This window comes from Tenrec ecaudatus, chromosome 18 (genome assembly GCF_050624435.1).
Source record: "Tenrec ecaudatus isolate mTenEca1 chromosome 18, mTenEca1.hap1, whole genome shotgun sequence".
NCBI lineage: Eukaryota > Metazoa > Chordata > Mammalia > Afrosoricida > Tenrecidae > Tenrec > Tenrec ecaudatus.
The window spans coordinates 16162414-16187890 of record NC_134547.1 but is presented as its reverse complement, the minus strand read 5'-3'; the positions used below and the strand labels follow the sequence as shown (position 1 = coordinate 16187890).

Sequence of the window (25477 nt, the reverse complement as noted above, 5' to 3'; positions counted from 1 at the left end):
TCTCATAGTACAAGCAGATTTGTCGTGGAAAATGTAGAGGCCAGAGTGTTCCTTCATGGCCCAGATTCTGAGACATGGTCTCAAATGCTTTGAACATGTTTTCATGAGAGACCTTGCCTTGAGAAGGACAATTCTTGGTAAAATGGCAGGTGGCGGGGGGAGGTGGTGAAAAAAGGTAGGACCTCAAAGAGCTGCATTGACACAGGGGCTGGCGCCGTGGACTCAGGCATATGGACAATGTGAGCACGGCTCAGGATCCAACAGGGTGTCTTCTGCGTGCACAGGGCTGGTATGACTCAGAACTCACTCAAACACACACCAACATAACATCACCTGAAGACAGACAACACTTGGGCAGTGTCAGCAGAAACTTGTGATGGTGAGCTCTCCTCTTGAAACAAAGGACCAGCTTTGTTTCCAGAAGTGACTGAAAGTGTGCTCTGGAGGACATGGCAGTGCCTGTCAGGGCATTGCCGGATCCTGAATTCTGGCTCATTGCCACCATTGGATACCCCAACATGCCCACTGGGTGACCGTCCATCACCTCCCTGACCACTAGATGCCCCGAGGGCTAGACCTTGGCACATAGGACAACAGCAGAGGTGCCGTCAGAGAATCAATACCCTGGATTAAGGGGACAGGTGAGTTACCTTGTGAAGGACAGGATGTCAGATGGCGGCCACCAGGGCCAAGGCTCAAATAGACAAGAGGGCTCCATACACAAGGACTCAGAGGGTCCATGTCCATGAAGCATCCACAACTTATGGTGGCTTCTTCACTGTCATCCTTGTGAGCACTTCAGATGGCTCCATGCCCTTGCTACCTGTCTTCCCAAAGGACAAATGCCAGCATCTTACAGGTGATAAAAGAATGGGCCCCCATGTTCAAGTGAATTTTATGAAGGGAACATTGTCATGGGCAGGAAGAGACAAAATGAGAGGGAAAGAGGCCCAGTAAGCCGGTCTTTTCCAGATTGTCTGTGGTCGCCAGCTTGATGCCCAGAGTCCATTGTCCTGGGCGCCCTGCCCTATTGCAGGCAGCCAGTTGGGAGGCCTTTTTCCTGATCCTGCTTGAGCCAGGGTTGAAATGGTCACCTCTTTTCAGCCTCTGTGGAACAGGTCTCAGAGACATTTTTCATTGTGGGTGGATCTTACAGTAAATGTTTGTGTCAGGTTTTACTAAATCCTGTAAACAAACAGAGAGATTTGAAGACTTCTGAATCTCCTGTGGCCTTCTCAGAACACGTGCCCACTTTTCCCCTCTGCTCTGAGTCCCACCCAGGTCTTCTCTGCCGGGGGCCTGGCTTTACTCGGGCAGGTCCTCCTCCTGGGACCTCTGTCTGCTCACCACACTAGCCGTCACATGGGTTTCTGTTTGCTGAATTCCCGGCAGAGACAGGCGCAGGGTGAGTCAGGTGTGCTCTCCCTTAGGGCTGTAGGTCTAGAAAATTCATGGGCCACACTCACCTCATAGATGGGAACAGCTGCCTGGTTGGCATACAGGGGGTGCTGTGCAGGAGAGAGGGGGCACATTAGAGGCAGGTATGGCACGTTTGTTAAGGCACAGATCCTAGTGAGCACGCGTTAGCATCCTTGTCTGGGCAGTTCTTGGCCATGACAGCAGGAGACTCTTATCCCTGGGGCTCTAGGTCACTTCTCATCAGTAGTGACCACCTCTGCCTTCTGATCATCCGTCCCTTGCCTGTAACAAAACCTCATGCCTTTCTCCTACATCTCCACCACTTCCCCTGTTGTGCTAGGTTTCCTGGTTGTTGCTCCCAGGGGTACTCTATCTTCCTAGCTGGATGTAGGTGCTCCCTTACATCCACCTGAGTGCATGCCGTGTTGGGGACTAAGGGGGATTGGGGCTGGGTAGGTGGTAATACCTATTCCTTAAGGGAAGCCTAGCTCTTGGCCAGGGCATATAAAAGTATCCTGGGGTTTCCTAGAAGGAGTGGTGGGTCTGGGACATATGAACAGTTTGCCAGTCCCCATGCCCAGAGCCTGCACAGCTTGGACTCCCTGTGGAAGAGAAGTGAAGGGGAAGAACTTACCATGGAGGCAATGGTGTCTGACTGACCATGACCTGGGGAGGAGACACAATAGTGAGCACTGGATACAGAGGTGTTAAGGAATTTGGGACCACTCAGCAGGAGGAGATGGGTGGGTTCTCAGCTTCCTGGGATTCAGGGAAGTGGGATTATCTCCTGGAGAGGGTAACTGGGGATATTTGAGGGCTAAAGAGGGAGTAAGTGAGGTTGAAGCATATACCTGAGCCTAGGTCCCACGGGTCAGAGCCGACATGGCCACTTTGAAGATCTCTGACTTGAGGTTTCTATCCTTCCCTTCCTGAAGGTTCAGGGAGGTCAGAGGCACCAGGGGTGGTGGGCAGGAATGGACATCCAGAGAGGCCTGGGGCTCCCAGTTTGGCAGACTGAGCAAATACTCACCAGAGGTCGATGCCGAGGGCTGCTGATGTCCAGGATCACCCCGTCTGCTGCCCAGAGGAAAGTCGGGTTACTTATGAGGATATAGGGACAGGTCACAGGGTTTGAGGTCAGAACAGAGGACAAAGAAGGGAACTAATTTCTTGTGAGCAGGGAGCGCCTATTCCCTCTCTCCATCATTGCTGTGCTGGATGGGGGGTGGGGTGGGGACACAACTTAAGGAGCTACATAAAGACATTCTCTGGCACCCATGGAGTGAGTGCTGACCCAAAAGAACTCCCTCTGGTTCCTGAGACTCTGACTGTTTAAGGGAGTGGGAAGCACAGTTTTTCTCCCTCTGAATTGCTGTAGGTGTCAACTGCTGCCCATGTGGATCACAACCCAACGTGTAAGCACTACACCATCAGTGCTCCCTATGAAGACCTGAAGAAGCCACGTTGACCATGGGCTCAGAAGGAAAGGATCCACAAGAAGAGGTCGCTCCTACAGAAACTGACCCAGAAGGGGCAGGGACACAAGATAGGCATTTCCATGGACCATTTGAGTGAACTTGGATAAATAACAGGAGCTCCTGTTTGCTGAGTGGAGAGCCCTGCTGCCCAGTGGCTAGGCACTGGCTGCTAATTGACTGGTTAGCTATTGAAAACTACCAGTCTCTTCTTGGGAGAAAGATGAGGCTTTCTACTCACATAAGGAGTTACAGTCAGAAACCCACAGGGCAGTTCTACCCGATCCTACAGGGTCGCTGTGAGTCAGAATCACCGTGATGGCAGGGAGTTCACTGAGAGCTAACTCCCTCCCAATCAGCACTGTGGGCTTGTTTTCTGAATAAACTAGCACTGCACAGAGAGAGGGGCCATAATTGTCCCTACGTTGTAGATGAAGAGACTGTGAGGACCAGTCAGAAGCCAGTCCACAGGGAGAGAGGAGCCTGGCTAGAACCAGAGGGGAGGTTCCTTGGGGGAGTGAGTGGGGCTGGAGGATGTGGAGAGCCAGGACCCCAATGTGAAGATGGATCTTCCTTCCTGCTGGCCTGGGATCAGTCTAAGAGCACGAGGTGGGGTAGGAGATGAGCCCTCGTACCCTCTAGTCTTGGCGCGAAACAGGAAATACGCCAGGGTGGCCACCAGGAACACTCCAACCAGGCCTGCAATCACGATGCTGGTGACGCCCCCAGCAGAGAGGACTCGACCCCCTACAGACCGGTCACCTGCAGTGGACAGAGAGAATCTGGATCATGATTCAGCCTGGTCAGTGTCATCACCAGCAGGTCCATCTGGGTCCATGTTTCCCAGGTTTGTTAGTCTGGGTAGACTAAAGAAACAAATTCATAGACACTCATATGTGTATAAGAAAGAGCTTTATGCCCACATGGAAGAAGCACACCAGCCTGTGCGATCACGAGGTGCCAAAGGGACCAGGTATAAGGCATCATGCAAAAAAAAAAAGAATATATATATATATATGTGTGTGTGTGTGTGTGTGTGTGTGTGTGTATACCATAGTGAATGAAGGGAGAAGTGCAGAGTGGAGACCCGAGGCCCAAGTGTCGACCACTGGAGATCCCCTCACAGAGGGGTTTAGGAAAGGAGACAGGTCAGTCAGGGTGCGATGTAGTACCAATGAACAACATAGCTTTCCCCCAGATCCTGGATGCTTCCTCCCCCCAACTACCATGATCCGAATTCTACCTTGCAGGACTGGATAGGGCAGAGATTGTACACTGGTGCATATGGGAGCTGGAGGCACAGGGAGTCCAGGGTGGACGATACCTTCAGGACCAGGGGTGTGAGGGGTGATGCTGGGAGAGTGGAGGGCGAGTGGGTTGGAAATGGGGAACTGATTAAAAGGATCCACATGTGACCTCCTCCCTGGGAGATGGATGGCAGAGAAGGTGGGGAAGGGAGACTGCGGATAGGTCAAGATATGACAAAATAACAATCTGTGGATTATCAAGGGCTCATGAGGGAGGGGGGAGTGGGGAGGGAGGGGAAAAAAAGAGGACCTGATGCAGAGGGCTTAAGTGGAGAGCAAATGCTTTGAGAGTGATTAGGGCAAAGAATGTACGGATGTGGTTTATACAATTGATGTATGTATATGTGTGGATTGTGATAAGAGTTGTATGAGCCCCTAATAAAATGTAAAAAAAAATAAGAAAGAAAGAAAGAAAGAGCTTTATATACAAGAGCAGTTGAAAATTGTGAAAACATTCTGGCCCAGTCCAGATCAGGTCCGTAAGACTGCTATTAGCCCATATGTCCAATACCAATCTGTGAAATCCCCTTCAGGCTCACAAAACACATGCAATGATGCTGCATTCAGGACAATCACAGGCCAGTGGGTGGGATGTCTTGTGGATTCAGTGTTGGTATAAGCATCTCAGCGCTGGCAGGGGTCTCCTTGTGGACATCCGGTTCGCAGGGCACAGGCTCTATCAGCGTAGTATCATGTGTCTTGTCAGTAGAGCATCTCTCAGTGAGTGAGCAGAGAAAGGGAAGTGTCTCCCACCTCCAAGGAGAAAATACAGGAGTTCCCAGAATCCTCAGGAGAAGGCCTCATTGGGTATATCTTGATTGACAGGTTAGATTCTAACTCTTCACTCTTAATCCTCAAAATGAAAAAGGATTACATAACCACCACACAAGGTAATGGCGACACCTCATGAGAAGAGACCTTCTCCTCAACAATATCCATTTCCATTGAGTAGCAATCATGAAGGGGGCTCGCCCCACAGGACTGAGGCCCAAATTTCTCTCTGTCCTTTAGGAGCATTTAGTTGTGCGGACTGTGAGTGTGATAGGAAACTCCTCAAAGACTATTCCTATTCTTCAGCCTCTGTGCCTTGTGTCAGGCGCATAGCTCTTGGCCTCTCCAAGCCCTGTCCTCACCTCTGGGCTGGGACCTGGTAGATCGATTGCATCCTGACAACTCCATGTCATCTGATTCTTATCATCATGTGAATGTCCTGTGATCTACTTCATGGACATTGCCAAGACCAGGCCACCTTTTGAAAATGAAAAGGAATGAAGAAGCTGTGGTTCCAGAAAGCTGGTCCTGTGCTGTGCTGTGCTCAGAGCCTTCCTTATTGCATGCAGGGTCTGCACATTGGTGCCTCTCTACTGTGGAGAGGGTGCATTTGAGAGGACAGTGATGGGACAACCGGTGGATATGACTTTGTGGCAACAACAAGGGCAATGTTAACACTGGGGCACTTAATTTCAGAACGAAATGTTCCCACAAACTAATGCAGCACTAGAAGCATGAATTATTCCATGCCAAGAAATTTGGAAAGCAACTTCCTTACCAACTGACAGTAAACTGAACACCAATCTCAAGCTACTGAGTGCATTCAGATTCATGCTGAGACCCGATAAGGCAGGATAGAATGGTCCTGTGCATTTCTGGGACTGTAACTCTTTACTGAAGTAGAAAGCCTCATCTATTTCCTGAAGAGCAGCTGGTGGTTTCAAACTCCTAACCTTGTGGATCACAGCCCAACTTGTAACAACTAGGCCACCAGATGATCCATATGTGTGCCTATTCTAAAGAAAAGTGACCCAACAAAATTTATATATTGGAGAAAAATATCATTAACATCCCATACAAGGACAATCTTGCTGGAGATCATTAAAAATCAGTTGCAACAGTATATGGACAAGGGGCTGCCAGAAAAACAAGCTGGAGTTAGAAAAGGACATGAAATGAGGCATATTAAAGCTGGTCTCAGATGGATTATAGCTGAAAGAAGAGAGAAATAGAATGATATTTACTTGTCTCTAGTTGACTATGCAAAGACATTGGTTATCTGAATCCTAAGAAACTATAGGACTTCTCGCAAGATGCTGACCAAGAAACATATATCAAAGTAACTCTGCAGAAATCAGCACAGGAGAGTAACTGAAAGGGGAATTCCACTCTGTTGAGTCACAGGAGGAACATCATAAAGAGAAGTAGACCCAGCTCCAATAGGTTTTTAGGAGCTGTGGGCTTTGATTTACCACTGTGGAGGTTGACTAAGCCCCACCACAGTCTTGGCCAGAGCGATGCTCCTTTAGCTAACCCAAGGTCCTTATGTTAACACAACCACTGCTTGATTCCCATTCCATGTATGGATTAAATCTCTCCAGCCCCATGGTCAGGAAGGCAATCAAGACCTAGCAACATCTTTATTTTGTTTTTCTTTCTTTTCTCTTCCCCCTAATAGCCTCAGAGGGATCCATTTTTTCCCCTTCTTTTCTTTCATCTCACACACCACTTCTGGCCTCACAGTCCTCTTCGCCTAGGCCAATTATGCCCTCCCTCCACCAATCTGGGGGAACTCCACCCTCTGCAACATAACAGGTGGCTGGGAAAGTCCTGCCCTCCTTCTGAGGTAGGGTAACTTCTGCCTATGCTCAAAGTCCATTTAAGCAGTTTGAGGACCTCCAAACTTCCCCTTGGGGTGCTCCACTTGGCTGGGGGAACCTTTGCTTGACTTCCAGAACCTTCATTTTGTCTGTGGGAGGCCCTACCTTTCCTCTGGGGTCTCACATGGCTGAGGGAACATTCTCCCATGGCTGTAGTGCCCCGCACAACCTAAGGCAGCTCAGCCAACACTCTCCAGTGCTCCATGATGCTGCAGGAACCTCTCCCAGATCCACCTGATGATCTAGCTGAGTAAGGCAATTCTGCCCACCATCTGTGGTGCTCTACACAAAAGCGGGCATACCCTTCTGACTTCAGTGGCACTTGAGTGGCAGCAGGCACCCCTACCCCCAGTCTGCTGTGCCCAAGCTGCAATGGGCCATACTACCATGACTTCCTATGAGATCATCCAGTGTATCCACATCCTCGTGGGCTCACAAGCAACAAACCAGTGTCCCCTGAGGAGACCATCCAACTTTCCATCCAAACAAGAGAATACTGGTGGACTAGGGAAAGAGTTAAACCACAGGAGGATAAAGCGGTTGCCCAATCCCACATTGAAATTAGCTGCAGGAAGTTCGAAGGATCATTCCTATGAGTCTCTTAAAAAGAGAGCCCAGTGCTCTTTGACTGTCTGGGAATTGGTGTGGGGCTCCTCTAAAACAACACAACACAAACAGCAATCAGCTTCAACATCCTCACAGCAAACACAGGAGAAACAAAATGCAATGTCATAAGAAATCCTGAACCTAACAATGTGCATAGAAGAAGCAGATATTGATCTGCCACTGAAATAAATCTTCAGAATGCCGCAGGACATGAAGGAAGCAATGCAAAAAAGGATGAGATAATAGAGGAGATAAAGGGGCACTGCATAATGCTCAAAGGAACAGTAGACCAAGAACTAGTGAGCATAAAAAATTTGCATGTGCCCAACGAGAGACCCATGCATGAACATCGTCAAACTCTTGAAAAGATGAAAAAAGGAATCACGGGCTGAACAATTATTGTAGGTGACTTTAATACACACTCTCCATGAAAGCTATATCACAGGGAAAGAAGCTTAAGAGGATGCTACAGATCTAAACACTACAATTAGATAACTGGACCTGATAGATAGCTTCAGAGCACAGCACTGCACCAAAAATGCAAATTAGAAAACTATGACATACCACCTTCCACCCTCACAGATAGTCCAATTCAATAAATCAGAAAGTAACACGTGTTTCAGGGGCTGTGAAGAGACAGGAACTCTCCTCTACTGCTGGTGGACCTGTAGGTACGTACAGCCATTATGGAAATCGATTTGGCAATATCTAAAACAGATGGAAATTGAGCTATCATGTGACCCAGTAATCCCCCCCTACTGGGCATATACCCAGAAGATGCAAGAAACAAACCACGGCCAGACATCTGTGTTCCAATGTTTATCACAACACAGTGAACAATTGCAAGAAGTTGGAAACAACCAAAATTTCCATTTGTACATACTTACAATGGAGTACTACGCATCTCTAAAAAAGCAGTGATGAAGGTATGAAGCACATCCACCGCATGGGAGGAATTGGAGGAAATTATGCTAATTGAAGTAAGCCAAGCACAAAAAGAGAAGTACAACATGAGTCCCCTGAGGTAAGCTTAAACATTTTAAAGGGGCATAGGGGAAAAGCTCCTGTATACATACATTGCCAGAATTAGGTCCAGGAGACACACCCAATCCAGGGAACATTTGGAAGTCAACTAAAATTGAGGGGGAAAGAACAGACAAAAGAAAGAGGCATGGGTAGAATGAGAACAGAGCACTAATCTTCCACTGGGAGAGTATCGTTTCTGTCTCCACAGGAAAGGGAGCGAGGGACTAGACTTCAACCTGGTGCACCAAGACACAAATGCAACATACCAGCATGAAGCAGGGAACCAGTAGAGATTATGGGGATGGTCCCAATCCCAAGTACATTGACTCCCCCCCTCACAGAAGAATTTACTTCAGAGGGCAGTACTGAAGCTCCATCCTACCTGATCACAGCACACAGGAGCAATCGAAGAGGGAAGGGGAAAGAGTGAACACCTCCTTGCCCACCAAGCCCGAAGGACGACATTCTTGCTCAGAGCAGACAATGCACAAGAGGACCATAGGGCCGGCCCCACCAGGACACACTATGTCCCAGACGGACCCAAAGCGCTATGAGGGACAACACGGGAGGCACAAGGCGGGAACTGGGGCCGAACTGACCCCACCACACTGGAGTGAGCAAGAGGAGAGCACAATGAAGTCCCTGGGGAATACAAAAAATACTTCGGGCCAGGGTATGGCACCACATCAGACTGGACCAAAAAACCCAGACCTTGAGCGATCTATAGGCTTTTCTTTTCTTTTCTTTTTTTTTGTCATTGGGTTTTTTCCTCCATGGGAGAAAGACTGGGCTTCCTATTCTTTTCAACAGTCTCAGAAAGTCACACAGGGTCATGATTTATCAGCATTGACTACATGGCAGTGAGTTTGGTTCTGTGAGAACTGGAAGTCAGTGGGACTGCCTCGTGTTTCTGAATCTGGAAAGTTTCCCACCTTGGAGGGAGTAGAATCTCACCATTTTTGTATCACTTCCTTTGAGTGGAAAACATGTGAGTCTTCCTTCTGTGAGAGGTTCCTGCATTCACAGGTTTTCACACAGCATACTTTTGTCCCTGCCTCTTGCGTCCCATTAAGAACTTGGTGGGTGAATCGACCTAGTTTTCCCAGGATGCTTTGTAGCACGTTATGATCCTTTGTGCATGCTCTGTGTCCGTGTCACACTGTTTATCCTTGGTGACCTCACAGTCAGGATGCAGCTTCAGATGCATCTCCCGGAGCTTGGTCCCCCTTCCTGCAGCCTGACCTGGCTGGGTTGAAGCGTTGATGGCCTATGTACATGTCTACCTGTGCGCTTGCTCCAAACTCCCTGATGGGAACACAGATGGTGTCGGAGCAGGGCTGGTGTGTGAGGGACAAGGAACAGAGAAGGAGCAGAGCTCCAGCTGGCCCATCAACCCACGGGGGTTTGACCATCCTCTTACAGCAGAACACATGTGAGCCTGTTCAAAGCCTTATTGTATATAGAGTCAGTGACATGGCAGTGATATGACAGAAAGTGACAAGTTAGTGACAGATTACTTGATCTTGAGGACACTTTGCTCCCCACCCACCCTGAATTATGACCCTGCCTGCCTGTGCACACCACAGCCCACCTATTCTGTCAGCCTGTCCCACACCACATCCCGCCTACTCTGGGGACTGAGAAAGAGCTCCCCTCTACATTGCAGGATGGACCCAAGGTCTTCCCTAAAAAGAGCAAGAGGAGCCAGCAGTCTCCAGGGATATAGTGAGATCATTGAGGGACCGAGTTTGAGATTCCTTTTTGTCCAGGCAACATGGAATGAAAATAATTATTTTCAGGTTGTTGGATTTGTTTCTTGTTCAGAGAACCAGATTGTCTTCCACTCCATCACTCAGGGCTGCCGTTCCAGGGAGTCACTTACCAGACACTGTGATAGTCTTGATTGTGGTTCTATTGCGGGCAGTGTCAGGGTTATGGACACGGCAGGCATAGCTCCCACTGTCACCCACGGTGATGTTGGGGATAAGGAGCTGCTGTATGGATTGCCTGTAGGTTTCATTGATAAACCAAGAATACTGTGCAGACGGGTTCGAACCTGCTTGACAGGTGAGGTTGATGGTGTCCCCTGGAGAGTAATGCTCAGCTGAGGGGGAGATGGTGGGGGTGTCTGGGCCATCTGGAGCAAACAGAACAAAGCTTGTTGTCATGGAACCAGAGGGAAGGGCCACAACTTCCCCGAGTCTTTTTTTTTTTTAAGTCCCACAGAATAAACTCCCTTTCTTCTCTGAGCCTGCTTATTTGGACATTGACCCATTTCCCCCTTTTGAAGCATTGATCCTGAACATGTCATTGACCAGGAGAAGCCCCTCCGCTTCTCATCTGCCTGCCTCCATTTCCTAGAGAAAGAGTTCCATGGCCAGCTTGGGGTACAGGAGTTAAGGTTCCTTGTACATGGGCCAAGAGGCCTGATATTGGCTTGACTCTGACAATATGGAATTGGGCTGAAGTCTGTGTCATGGGGGAACAGAAATTACTCACAGAGAACATTCAGGAAGAATGGGTCACTATGACTGGAACTCACTGGGTTTCTGGTTCTACATTCATAAAGTCCCAATTCATTCCTTGTGACAGTGTGTATAGTCAGAGTCCTGTTGTCCATGGACAGCTCCAGCCTGGAATTGTCCGGGAGGGTATGATTGTTTATCAACCACTGGTAGGTTGTGTTCTGAGTCTCAGGCTCACACAATAAGGTTACAGAGTCCTGGTCCTCTACAGGGTTGGAGCTGTTGCTCTTGATGGAGGGTTTGGGTAACTTCCCTGTCAGATAAAACAGAGTAAAGATTACCTCTTTGGTACCTTTGATTCCTGCAAAGGCATCTTCTAATCAGTGCTGTCAGTGTGCACCTCTCAGCCACCAACCTGGATTCTTTAACATACTTGTCTTGTAAGAAAATGTCTGACAATCCGAGTATCAGAGAATAGAAGGCTTATCAGCTTGCTTCTATTACTCAAACATAGCTCAGCTTTTCTCAAATTTTCATGAAGGAACAGGTCTAGAGATCAGAGATCATCCATGGCCTCTCCTGGCTCTTCTCTGATCAGCTGGCTGCTTGACTGACCTCAGTTTCCTTATCTGGACCTTGTGTGTCCTGCAGTCCCTGAGCTCTCCAATTCTACATTGTCCAGCCCAATGTGTTTTTTAAAACTTCTGTTCAAAGATATTCTAGATGTGTCTAAAGATGGAACTCTTTATTATTCTTAAGAGTGTTCTGAGTAGAAATGATCCTCGGTAAGATGAGGAAGCCCAGTGGTCAATCCAGTGGTCTGGTCTTGAGGTCAGATGATGAGGATCTTTGCAATATTTTATGGTGACTGAGGAGAGAGGTCATGGCCTACTGATCAGAATTCATGGAATAATCTAAAAAAGAGTGAGGGAATAAGCCAGAAATGGCTGGCTTTGGAAATAGGACTCTTTTCTCTCTCGTGGGTCTTTAATGTCCCTTGTTCCATGGCTGAGAACAGGTGAGATCATGTCTACCTGTGCTGAAATATATGTGGACAGTTCCACATGCAGAAAGGTCACTAGCAGGAAGTGAGCAGCTCATGAACTTGCTGTGGGTCTGGCTGTGATGGACCACTTGTGTGGAGTGGATGTCAACATTGACTTGAGTCCATAAAAGTTGACAGTTCTCCCATACGTGAAAATGATGATCAATGACCAAAGATACAAGACCAATTGCTGGAAGGATTATTTGTAATGGAGAACACTAGATGCTTTTAGGATAAGCTCTGATGGCCAGCAAAGATCACAGCACCATCAAAGGAAGATGCTGAAGCCTGCTTGAAATCCAGGTCTCCCTGGGTGGGGAGAGACAGGTGAACCTGCTGAGGGGATAGAATGGATCAGAGGGGAATTCTGAGGCATCTCCATACAGAAGGAGGAAAGACATCCCACTAGAAGAGCTGATGTTAGTCCATGCAGAAGAGGCCCTTGTCACTGACTCCTCCCAGAGAGATTGTGAATCATTCATTTATTCACTCACCGTTCCCTCCTTCCTTCCTTTAGGGAAATTTATTCCCCGCTGGATCACGTGTGCCTGAGGAGAGAGAAAGCAAACTCCTCTCCTTTAGCTCCGGTGGGAGAGACACAGCACAGTTCCGTCGGCAAGCACGGGCATGACTCCCCTCCAGTGCGCTTGCACTGTCTCTATAGACGTGGAAGCCTGTGTATGCCTGCCACGTAATGATTATTAGTGCAAGTAACGTCGTTCTCAGGTAAAACAGCACAAACTGTTCATTTGCCTGACTCCTTCCCTGCTCCCCACCCAACCCCCATAAACATCTCTTTCTTCTAACTGGGGGCATCTGAACCTGTGGCTGCTTTCAGGGTCCACTTCCTGAAAAAGGTAGCCCAAGTTGTAGGAATGGTCAGCATTGAGGCGGCAACCAGATCTTGGCATGAAAGTGATCGGATAATCATGACTAGGGTAGTCAGTTAATGGTCTATCTCTGGTCTCCAAACTGACCCTCAGGGGAAGGACACAGTTTATTATTCACTGACTAGAACAGCTCTTGGAGCTGAGCTCTGGATCTAGGAGCCCCAAGACTCTGAAGTCAGTCAATTGTTGCTCCTAGTCAGCACTGCCCAGGGGGTGAATAGGGAATCCTAGTGATTGGCTCCCCAGGCTCAGGAGGCATCAGGCCTAGGACAGGGTGTGGAAAGGCCTCTGGAGCATGAGTCTGTCTGTGAGGACCCCGGAGTCACTCAGGCCAGGACCTCACCAAATGCTCCAGGGTCACGTTCAGGTCAAGTGCAGCAGGGGGTGGGGGATTGATTGAGTGATCCCCATTTGCTAGGTTAATGCCCCTCAGAGGGTCTTCTCCGTAGGGAATGCCTGCAGGGTACAGATTCAGGAGAGGAATTCTGATGGAACAGCTCAGATCCAGGAGTGGACTAGAGCAGTGAGTGTAGGCCCAGTAAAGGTTCTAGACCTGTCAGTCATTATCTTACAGTAGAGTTAACCCCCTTCCCAGACTCAGATGTCAGGGAAGAATTACTCACGGAATACATGGATCTGTCCAGTCAGTTTCTCAGGGAATCCAGTTGTCTTTATTATTTGTAGTAAGTAGGCTCCTGTGTCTGCCAGGGTGACATGCTGCAGCAGCAGGGACCCATTGGGGTATATTTTCTCTCGACCAGTGTGGGCTGGCCCCTCAGTAGTGGTTTTACTTGTTACTTCATATGTTGCAATTCCATCCTTGGGATCTATGTTGTCCCCTTTGTACCAGTTGTAGAATATAGCCTCTGCTCGTGAAGGATTGCGGAGGAGAACATCCTGTCCTTCAGCAGCAGCGGGGGGCACGGATTCAATGGAGAGTTGGGCTGTGGTGGGCGGGCCCCATGAGAGTAACAGGGAGACTAGGAGGGAAGAGAGAGAAAGTGAGATCAGCACGTGGACAATGCGGTTGGGAGGGAGAGCCGGGCCCTTGAGTCTGAGCAGCTCTCTCAGCTCCTGGACGTGGAGGGAGTGAGTTTCCCTCGCTCAGCACTGATGACCGCCTTTGAGCCTGTGATGTTCTTTTTTTCTCATTCTCTCCCCCAGGCGTCTGCAGGGCTCACTCACTGCCTCAGGGACCTGCTCACACTCAGTGGAATCCTTGGGATTGGTGTCCACAGACCTCTGTCCCCACGTCCATCCCGTCTCTGCTCTGTGTCCTCCATGGTGCAAATCAACATGTGAGATCACATGCAAATCTATTTTCTTGTGTATCTCCCCCCCACCCTTGATGTGAGCCTCATGAAGGCGGGGGTGGGCTGTACCCCTAATACCTTCAAAGGGCTGTACCCCTAATACCTAAAATCCCTTCCCCACCACAGCAGGATCAGTGAAGGCTCTCTGGACATCCTGGTGTTTCCTTGCCTGTTCCTGAGATGCACTGGCAAGGACAGTGTTTAGAGTACCTTGACCAGGCTTTCCCTAGCTACCACATTGACATACATTAAAAAATAAAAAATTATCAGTTTAAAAAATGCATTATTCAGGGATGATTAATTTGGGAAACATACTGCACTTGAGGTGTTACCCCCCTTATCAGTTCTCATGGTGCAATGGGGGATGCATTGGGCCGCCAACCACAAGGGCAGCAGTTTGAACCCACCAGCTGTGCCTCGGGAGCAAGAAGGTGCTTTCTGCTCTAGGAAAGATTCATAGCCTTGGAAACTTGAAGGACAGCTCTCCTCTGTGCTGTAGAATCACTGTCAGTCAGAGCTGACTTGAAAGCAGCCCATTTGTCCTTTTCTTTTCTGTTTCTTTACCAATTCCACTTCCTTGACATTTCCTGTTCTGGCCCACCTCCCCCTTCTGCATCCTCTCCACTCTCTCAGGAGCTTTCTGTCACCTTCCAGACTCTTGCCATCCTGGGGAGATCCCAGCCTGTTCTTACCCCCCTCTGCCACCCCATGTATTGTCCCCTCCTACCTGTGAGCAGTGCCCCCTGCCAGGAGTTGTGCCCTCTGCTGGGAGTGACTGAGGGGGGCTGCATGGGTCTCTGCTGCTGGTCTCTGCTCCTCTGTGAGAAGAACTCAGGCCCCAGAGCTGCTCACAAAGCTGGTGCCCCAGAGGTGTCAGCTCTGCTTTCCTTCCTTCCTCTGTGCACCACGCCTTGTCCAGGGGCGGGGCTTCCCCAGGTCATGTGGGCTGGGGACAGGGTCTATTCTTGGAGGCCTCTCTCTTCCCTCCCTTTCCACTTCTGCCTCTACGCTTCCTTCATTCCCTTCTGTCTGCACTGTAGCTTCCCTGGGGTCTGCGGCCTCTGACTTCTCAGCCTTGACCCTCCCTTCATCCCACTCTGATTGCTGGGGTGAGGACACTGCTGGGCCTGGGCCTCCACGGCTGTGTCCTTCCCAGGCTCTGGGACAGGCGCACAGTTGTTTCTCCCATGGAGTTCCCCTGAACACCACTCAGCTTTTCCCTTCAGAGCAGGAGCTCAGGGGGCACATCAGGACCGTTGTCATGGAGAATGATGGCTTGTTGTACAGCAGAGTCTCTTTATACAGTGGCCAGACATACAGGTGATGCCTTAACACGCCGCTTCAGCAGCTACACGGCTAATGTTGAGGATGCCCTGCAGGTTGCCCTGCAACCAGTGATCTGTTGGTGGGGATGACGTCTGGCCTTCTCCTGTGGACACCATAGTCAGAAAGGCAAGAGACCAAACTCGCTGTCCTCAAATTGGCTGTGACTCACCCCGCCCCTATAGAGGGAGTCGGAGACGGTAAATCTTCTGGGAGCAGAGAGCAGCATCTTCCTCTACCGGGGAGTTTCACCAGCTTGTCCTCTGCTTCCTGACACAGAGACTAAGAATCTGGGGTCCAGGAGGGAGTTGCAGTTCGTGTGTGTGTGTGTGTGCGCGTGTGTGGACATTTCCTGAGGGTCCAGAAGGGAGAAGACTGGTGATGGCAGGTTGGGGTCTGTGGGCCCTGTGTCCTCAGGGCAGTGTTTCAGGGGGCCCTCTCTCTTGTATCTGTTGGCTGAATAGTGGTCACTGTTCACCTGTGTTCTCTCTGGCTGTCTGGGGCAGCCTGTGTCATTGTCCAGGTGAGGGGCTATGTCCACCTTGGCTTCCCCATGGGAGGGCCCGCGCAGAGTGAGGAGCTGCACAGACACCCCTGCAGCACAAGGGCCCGGAGTCTCAGGCAGGAGGCACAGGGCAGAGCTGATCTGGAGGAGGGGCTCCTCTGGGTCTGTGGGCGGAAAAGATGGAAACCAGTCTCCGCTTCCCCCTCTCTAGGGAACAGCCACGCTCCTGTCTTAGGGGAACTACTTTTCCCTGTGTTATGTCTCCCTCTGGGCGCCCTGAAAACACCTGTGGCTAATAGCTGTTAGGGCACCAGGGATGCAGCTCAGGCTCCGAAGGACATGACCTGGTCCTGACCCTGGGCAAGATGACCTTTCACTTTTGAGTTGTGGGCCATGCTCAGATTCTGTTCCCAGCAGGCTTCTCTGGCTACAGTCAAGGGTAGGGTACACCCTAAGGAGCGGGTGGAAGGTGTTGAGAGGACCCTTGGTTCTTGTGTCTCAAGAGCTGTTCGCCCAGGGGGATGTCCTGCCCGAGAGCACCTTTCTGTCCCCAAGGCTCTTAGTGAGGAGCTTGCTGATGTGTTTTCAGCCTCACTAGAGAGAAACTACCTGGAAGGTTGCCTCCACCTGCCCTACTCTCTGCCCTGCAATGCCCTAGTTTTCTGTTATTGCAGGGCTGGGCCATCGCCTCAAGGTGATCCATGTCCTTGTCTATCATCTCTGAGTGACGTTTCCACAGGGCTGATCACTGGAGCATTGTCCCACCTAGGATGCTGGGATCCTGTGAGGTGCTTATTAAAGGAGGGGAGGCCCTTGTGGGGCTTAGCTCCTCTGAGATGGAAGGAAAGGTGGATCCTATGAAGTCCTGTCTTCAATCTGTGTTGTGAGTTCTCCGTATCCCAAGACTCCTTGGAACTGGGAACAGGAATCAGGAAACCAGAACCCAGCATCCCCACAGATGCGGGACCCTTTGTGGTGGAGAGTCTCACTCTAACTGCTTGGTGGCCACTAACAAGCCCTGGGTTAGTTGTCTTGGAGCTAACTAGGTCTCTGCCCATTGTCAGGAGGGGCTCATCCTTCTTGATATTTTGAGGCTTAAAAGACCCACGTCCCTGGGACAGCCCTGGGCACTTACTGGCTTCCTCTGGCACCCCTGAGTCTGTGGAATGTGCTCTGACCCTCAGCAGTCAGCACGTGAGGTGATGCCGCAAGTCTTCCTCCATTAAATGAATATTTACTGGACAGCTGTTATAGGTCAGGTCTTGGGTTAGGCCCCGGAGTTCAACATAGAAAACATGAGTTTGGAACCAGTGGTGTCGTTATCATGGCTGTTAAGGATGACTGTCTTGGTACCTGAGCTGCTCTGGAAATCATAGAGAACTGCTCCCACCTGGGAAGGGTCCTGTTGTCTTTTCCCATTTGAAGTTTTATTTCATTCATTTATTTATTTTTGTTAAACTATCATTTCATTGGGAGATCTTACACTTCTTATAAAAATCCATACATCAATTGTATTAAGCATGTGTGTTGCCATCATTCTTTTCTAAACATTTACTTTCTATTGAGCCCTGAGTATCAGCTCCTCTTTTATCCCTCTCCTCTCCCCTTGTGATTCCTCGATAAAATAGAAATTATTATTATTTTCATACCTTACACCGACCGCTGTCTCCCTCCCACCATGGTTTCTGTTATTTTCTCCCTGGAGGGAGGGTGTGAGTTTATGCGTCGATCATTGTGGTCAGTTCCCCCTTCCTCCTCTCCTCTCCCAGACTTTCCCCTACCCCTCTGGTATCGCTCTTCCCATTCCTGTTCCTGGATTTTGTGTGCTGAGGGCTCTTATCCCTAATCTGTACCTGTGCACATGCTCTGGTCTAGTCTGAAACAAGAGGCAGCACTGGGGTCATGATAGTGAGGGGTGAGGAAGCCTCAAAGAACCAGAGGAATATTGTGTGTTTCATGAGCACTCTACTGAACCCTAGTTGACTCATCCCTTCCCTATAGCCCCATTGGGAAAGGATGTCCCACAGTCTATACAGATGAGCTTTGGGTCAGTCTTCCAATACCCCTCGCCTTCAACAATATGGATTTGTTGGTTGGTTGGTTGGTTGGCAGGTTGGTTGGTTGGTTTGGTATGGGTCCTCTGATGCCCACCACCTGGTCCATAGGACACCCCAAAATTTCATCGGTTGGTGCACCTCTAACATGAGGGCCTGTTGCTTTTCGGCTAGATGGCCACCTGTCCAACTTTAAGCCTTCAAGACCCCAAACACCACATATTTTAATAGCCAGGCACCATCCACTCTCCTCACCACACCTGGTCATACACCCATCTTGTCTTCAGCAACTGTGCCAGTAAGGTGAGCATCACGGAATGCCAGCCGGTCAGAACAAGGTGTTCTCCTATCAAGGGAGCGCATGAGCAGAGACAGAAAGTCCATCCACTACGTCATTGCACCGCCATATAAATATATGTATATAGGAAAATATCTCCATTTTTATAAATTAATGTTTACATGTGTACACACCCATGCTTATACCTCTACCCATAGCTTCCCCCCCCAAATCCCTCCTCTGATTTCTCTCACCTCTCTCCTGCCCCACCATCACTCCTGCTCCACCTCCACCTCTTAGTAATTTCTCTCAGCTAGATTGCTGTTGCTCCAACACCCCAGGATATCTACATCCACCTTGTTGTTGATTTAAATTTCATAGTTATTCTCCTGTCCATGTTGCTGCCCGCTCACCCCTCAAACCCCTGCCTCCCCTCCACCAAGTCCCTTCCCACTGTGGGACCATTGTCAGACTGCTACTCACTGCCCCACCTCAAAGTCCACGTCCCATACCCATCCTATATCAGTAGGCAAACCATCAACAACATGGACCAAACAAAAAGAAAACAAAAGATCAAAAAGAAAACAAAATACATAATTTCAGGTTGGGAAGAGCCCTTTTGAGTGTGTCCTGAGCTTGAGGGGATGCTATCAAGGGAAGGAGGGAGGTTGTGGAATGAGGAACCTGGTTCAGAGGGAAGGACCTTCAATTGGGCAGAGCGTGGCTGGATGGAGGAGCTGACAGAGTCTAGAGTTGGTGGGATTGAGAGTGAGGAGGACTTTGGATTGAGGACTGTTGGTGAGGCTCAGACCCTGCTGGCCTGGGGACAGACCAGTGTGTGCTTGTCAAGTGTCTGTCCACAGTAAAAGTGTGTCCACAGTAGAAGTGTGGCCTCAGGGATACCAAGGTGAGAGTTGGTAACCCCACTGGTCAACAGAGCTGGGGCCAAGTGGAGCCCATAACTATGGCCTGTGGGGTAAGGGTCAGTGAACCCAGTGTTTTGTTTAACCTCACACCGAGTGAAGAAGTAATCCATGTGATAAGTGACCAAAATATTTCCACCAAGAATCTTTGACAGAATCTTTCAAATAAACTATACAGGGTTGCTGAGTGTTAACTGAGGGCACCTAAGAACAATACAGTGTTTCCTTTCCCAGACGCTCTTATCATTGGAACCATTCAATATGTAGCCTTGTTCTACTGTATTCTGTGAATAAGCAATATGTATTTAACCTTCGTTGAAGTTTAAAAAATATTTTATCAATTGATAGCTCCTTTCCTTTCATTGGGCAATAAGAATCCATCTTATGGCTTGTTCTTTTCCATTGGTCTGAGTATCTGTCATTATACCAATACCACACTGTTTTGACCACTGTGGTTGTATAATAGGTACTGAAGTCTGTTAGAACAAGCCCCTCACTCTGTCCTTCTTCTTAAGGAGTTCTCACTAATTCTGGGCTGTTTTTCTTCTCCATATGAAGTTGGTAATAAGTTTTTCCAATTCTTTAAGAAGGCTGGTGGTATTTGTATCGGGATAGCCTTAAATGTATATAGTGCCTTTGGCAGAACTGACAGCTTTACTATATTGAGTCTTCCAATCTACGAGCATAGGATATTCTTCCATTTTTGAGGCCATTCTTGGCTTCTTTGAATAGTGTTCTGTAGTTTTCCTTGTACAAATCTTTTTTTTTAAGTCAGGTATATCCCTAGATATTTCAATTTGTGAACTTGTTTGATGTGTATAGTAGTCTGATAGACTTTGTTGATCTTGCATCCTTCCTCTCTGCGATATTCCTCTATTGCTTCCAAAACTTCTACTTGTGGACTTTTGGGGATTTTCAATATATGAACTAATATCGGCGGCAAATAATAATTTCACTTCTTCCTTCCCCAAACGAGTACCTTTGATGTCTATTCTTTGCCTTGTGTTGTTAGCTAGGACCTCCTGTATGGTATTAAATAGCCCTGGGGACAAGGAGGATCCTTGTCTGGATCCCTTTTTCAATGGAATCCTTTTAGTCTTTTCTCCAATGATTACTACATTGGCTATTGGTTTTTCATATTAGCTTGTATGATATTATGGTAGACAGGGTTTTCCAGAGAAACAGAACCAGGGAACTAAGGATTAGATAGATAGATAGATAGATAGATAGATAGATAGATAGAAACAGTTAATTAATCTAGAAAGCAGTACTCATGGCTCAGAGCAATGCACTTCTGTGAGACAACTAATACTCTGGTAGTCCTTAAGTCTTGAGAGCTGCCAGGTAGTCCTCTGTAGAGCAATTCAGTCTGTCTGGCCACATGCAAGAAACAGTTCGGCAGGTCACCAACAGTTAACCAGATGACATGGGCCGACAGTGCCCAGGCCAAGGAATGCATGCTCCAGTAGTGTGGCGAAGCAGGTCTTGAAGGAACCTCAACTACACCAACACAGTCCACGGTTTAGTTGTCTCACAGGTAGTATAGCTTGCAAATTGAGGCAGAGAACAAGCTAAGGCGGCTACACAACGGTCCAATGATCAAAGAGCAATAGACAAGAAAGGTGAGGCTCATCAAGCCATTTATCTTTCTATCCTTCAATTAACCTCACATGTGTTCATTGGCCATGTTGGCACAAATCTATCACAGACATTGAGAAATTTTCCTTCCATTCCTATCTTCTTGAGTGTCTTCAGCAGGAATGAGTGTTGGATGTTGTCTAATGCTTTTTCCACACCCATGGATATTATAATGTGATTCTTATCATTGTTTGTGGTAGATATATAATTGTTTGTGAATTTGAGGATGAAAAGTGTAGGGGTGCAGTCTAGCTTGTTAATCAGATCATAGCCAATGAGGTCTCTGTGTGGACATGGCCCTCTCCTCACAATTCTGGGAAATCAGGTACTTCCTCCTTGGAGGCAGGAGACACTGTTGTCTTTCTGCCACTCCCTGGGAGACATTGAAGCTGATAAGACTCATGGACCTACCCTGAGGCAACCAGACCTCTGAAGCTGGACAAGCCATGTAGAGGCCCCTGCCAGCGCAGAGATGCTTACAACGTCACTGTATCCAAAGACTTTCTACCCACTGGCCTGTGATCATCCTGCATTCGTCGTCATTGCATGTTCTTTGTGAGTCTGAAGAGGACTTTATAGATTGGTATCAGACATATGGGCATATATCGGACTTATGAACTTGATTGGGCTGCGATGTTTTCTCAATGTCCAATTGCTCTTGTATATAAATCTTTCTTATACACATATGTGTTTCTCTAGTCTACCCAGACTAACACATTTTTCATGTCAATGTGGTGAATATTAACCAATGGTCTTTCATATGTTGAACCATCCCTACATCCCTGGTATGAATCCCACTTGGTCATGGTGAATTATTTGTTTTATATGCTTTTGTATTCTCTTGGCCAGAATTTTGTTAAGGACTTTTTCATCGATGTTCATGAGGGATATTGGTCTGTAGTTCTCAATTCTTGTAGGATACGTGGCCACTTTAGGCATCAGAGTTATACTAGCTTCATAAAAAGAGTTTTGGAGTTTTCCATCTTTTTCTAGGTTCTGGAAGTTTGTGTAGGATTAGTATCAGTTCTTCCCTGAATGCTTGGTAGAATTCTCTTGAGAAGCAATCGGCCCAGGGGATTTTTTTTGTTGCTAATCCCTTGATAACCTTGTCAATTTCTTGTATTGCTATGGGTCTGTTGAGATTCTTGACGTCCATTTGGGATCGTCTAAGGAGGGATTGTTTTTCCAAGTATATATCCATGTCTTCCAAATTGTTGAATTCATTGGAGTACAGGATTTCATAGTACTGTGTAATTATCTTTTGCATTTCATTAGGGTCTGTTGTAATGTCCCTTGCTTCATCCCTCATGCTTGTTATTGAAATTTGTCCCTTTCTTTGTTTAGGTTTGACACGGTTTATCAATTCTGTTGATCCTTTCAAAGAACTAACTTTTAGCTGCACTAATTTTTCCATAGTTTTCTTCTTTTCCCTCTCCTGTTTATCAACTCTGATTTTTATTATTTCATTCCTTTTGTTATTAGTAGGATTATCCTGTTGACTCAGCTCTAATTGGTGTAAGTTTGTGACGGCATATCAATCATAAGTCTTTCTTTCTTTTTCATGTGTACAGGTATTGCTATCAAACTTCCTCTGATAAATGCCTTTTCTGTGTCCCAGCGTGTTTGGTACATGGTATTTTCATTCTCATGAATTTGTTTCTCTAGTCTACCCAAACTAACATAACTGTGATGCCTTATTCACCCCATAGGCTCAGTCATGGATTTTACTCACATTTCACACGACTAGGGGCTTTACAGTGAGCACCCTCATGCAAGTGACTATCCCACATGTGGGTGTTGATCTCACCTGGGGAGCACATGTGCCTGAAGCAGTGTGTGCTGGGCTGTGCCCTCATCCTTGGTCTCAGCCCAGACAGCACAGTCGCGGTCCTGCCCTCCAAGGGCTCACAGTTCTGAGAAATGAGATTTGGTGAGAGGACAGTGCATGCTGTTCAGAGGTAAATGTACAAATGGATTTGTAAGAAGGTGGAACATGCTAATTTCCATCCCAGACCTGACGTGAGGAAGACCTAGAATGAGACCACACACTGTGGTGACAGAGGTCAGTCTGAATTTCAGGAGATGGCTGCACTGTCAAAGAGAGATGACAAATGCTGACAGTGGGGCACATGGATTGGGCAGAGAGGAAAGTGGTGAGTATTCAGATGTAGGTTGTCAGGATGGGTCTTTTCCCATCCCAGGCAGAAGGAGAACCGCCATGAATACTGAGGCACTTGAGTGTGCAAGTGTGGGGATCTCTTGGGTGCTGCACAGGCTGGGCCTGAGCCCAGGAGCAGGGCAGAATCAAGTCTGCAAGGATCAGATTCCCCTCTGTGAGTGGGGTGAAGATGGGAGTGAGGAAGATGTGGTGACTGTGAGGGAACCTTGTCAATTCCTCTTTCCTTGTGTTCACAGGCAGAGTGATAGCAGCAGGGCCCCAGCCTGGGAAACGAGTGTCCTGATAGTTTCTCTGGAGGATTGTCTACTCTGTTGGGTGGGATGTGACATAGGCCCTTGAAAGTAGCATGAGATTCCACCTGGAGGTTTGGGTACAGGTCCCAGGGCTTAGTTGATCCCAACTAAGGCTCCGGGAGTAGAACTCTGTGTTTAGGGAACTCCATGCTGGGTGATGTGCTGTGGTTCCAAAAGCAGGGTCTGGTCTCGGAGTTAGTTATGAGAAAGCCTCCCCATGTTGTACTCAGAGAGGCCTGAGTCTCAGGGCAGGGAGACTAGCCGAGGCTGGAGGAGGCCCTCAGCCTCCCTGTGGGTACAGTAATCGGCCCTGCAGGGTGTTGCAAAAGATGTGGCCAGGGATTGCTATTGCATTTTATTTCCTTTTATTCTTAGTAGCTGTGACCAGAGGAGGCCTCTGTCATCGCAGGATCTGCAGGGCAGTATGTGGAGAGCTGAGCATGCTCCTGGTTCAGTCCTGCTCTTGTGAATCCCACTATTTCCTTACATCAGCTCCCCATTTATGTCTTGCAGGCAATCAGAGTAGCTTAGAGATGATATTTCCTGAGAGAATTCAGGGAAGAATGAACCTGGAACTTCAGGGGAGTCTTTCCAAAGAAAGAGATTCCATGGTCACAAAATGAGGTGAAGGATTCTCTTTGTTCAGTGGCTTCCCGTGCTCCAAAGAGATCTGGTGTGGCAGATGACCGAATGCAATGTGGCTTTGATCTCCACTGATGCTGCTTTAGGGAATTGCAAAGCCAGGGTGTTACCCATAAACACCTGAAAATTGGAACTTAAGTAATGAAGTCGGATGCATCTGTGGGGCTGGAGAAGAATATGGAAAGTTCCATGCACTTCTCATAGTACAAGCAGATCATTCTTGGAAAATATAGAGGCCAGGGTGCTCCTCCTCAAATGCTTTGAACATGTTTTCACGAGAAAGACAATTCTTGGTAAAATGGCAGGTGGCCGGGGAAGTGGTGAAAAAAGGTAGGACCTCAAAGAGCTGCATTGACGCAAGGGCTGGCGCCATGGACTCAGGCATATTAACAATGTGGCCATGGTTCAGAATTTGACAGGGTTTCTGCTGCATGCATAGGGCTACTATGACTCAGAATTCACTCAAAGACGCACCAGCATAACATCACCTGAAGACAGACAACATTTGGGGAGTGTCAGCAGAAACTTATAATTGTGAGCTCTCCTCTTCCGCCAAAGGACCAGTTTTGCTTCCAGAAGTGACTGAAAGTGTCCTTTGGCGGATATGGCAGTACCTGTCAGGGCATTTCTAGGTCCTGAATTCTTGCTAATTCCCCCCATGGGATACCCGAACATCCCCACTCGGTGATTGCCCATCACCTCCCTGACACACAGATGCCCTGAGGGCTAAACCTGTGCACTGGCAGAGGTGCTGTCTGGGAATGGATATCCTGGATTATGGCTACAGGTGAGTTACCTTGTGAAGGACAGTAAGTCAGATGGCGGCCACCAGGGCCAAGGCTCAAATAGACAAGAGGGCTCCATACACAAGGACTCAGAGGGTCCATGTCCATGAAGCATCCACAACTTATGGTGGCTTCTTCACTGTCATCCTTGTGAGCACTTCAGATGGCTCCATACCCTTGCTGCCTGTATTCTCAAAGGACAAATGCCAGTATCTTACAGGTGATAAAAGAATGGGCTCCCATGTTCAAGTGAGTTTTATGAAAGGAACATGTTCATGAGCAGGAAGAGAGAAAATGACAGGGAAATATCTCAGTTGTCCGGTCTTTTCCAGATTGTCTGTGGTCGCCAGGTTGATGCACTGAGTCCATTTCAAAAGGAGCTCTGCCCTATTGCAGGCAGAGGCTTGGAAGACTTTCTGATCCTGCTTGAGCAAGGGTTGAAATGGTCACCTCTTCTCAGCCTTTATGGAACAGGTCTTGGAGACATTTTTCATCGTGGGTGGATCTTAGAGTAAATGTTTGTGTCCGGTTTAAGTAAATCCTGTAAACAAACAGAAAGATTTAGAGTATTCTGAATCTCCTGTGACCTTCTCATAACATGTGCCCGCTTTCCCCCTCTGCTCTGAGTCCCACCCACGTCTTCTGTGCGATGGACCTGGCT

General features: G+C 48.2%; 1 protein-coding gene across 1 annotated transcript; it reads right to left on the bottom strand.

The window, feature by feature from the left end:
- Window positions 1–1305: 1305 nt before the first annotated feature.
- Window positions 1306–14988, bottom strand: LOC142431620 (cell adhesion molecule CEACAM6-like). Its single transcript, XM_075536638.1, has 10 exons — window positions 14925–14988; window positions 13508–13864; window positions 10984–11262; window positions 10367–10621; window positions 3530–3656; window positions 2450–2519; window positions 2288–2348; window positions 2054–2085; window positions 1467–1508; window positions 1306–1377 (listed from the first exon to the last, which is right to left on the bottom strand). Exons 1-10 carry the CDS (start codon window positions 14986–14988, stop codon window positions 1306–1308), a joined length of 1359 nt encoding a protein of 452 aa, XP_075392753.1.
- Window positions 14989–25477: the final 10489 nt, after the last annotated feature.

Bases quoted from the DNA above. Each gene is read 5' to 3' on its own strand.
- LOC142431620 (XM_075536638.1), bottom strand. From the start codon at position 14,988: ATGCAGCCCCCCTCAGTCACTCCCAGCAGAGGGCACAACTCCTGGCAG. The intron at 10,622-10,983 runs GTGAGTAATTTC...TGTTTGCTCCAG, and splicing joins ATTCTTCCTGAATGTTCTCT to ATGGCCCAGACACCCCCACC. The intron at 1,378-1,466 runs GTGAGTGTGGCC...CCGGGAATTCAG, and splicing joins CAGCTGTTCCCATCTATGAG to CAAACAGAAACCCATGTGAC.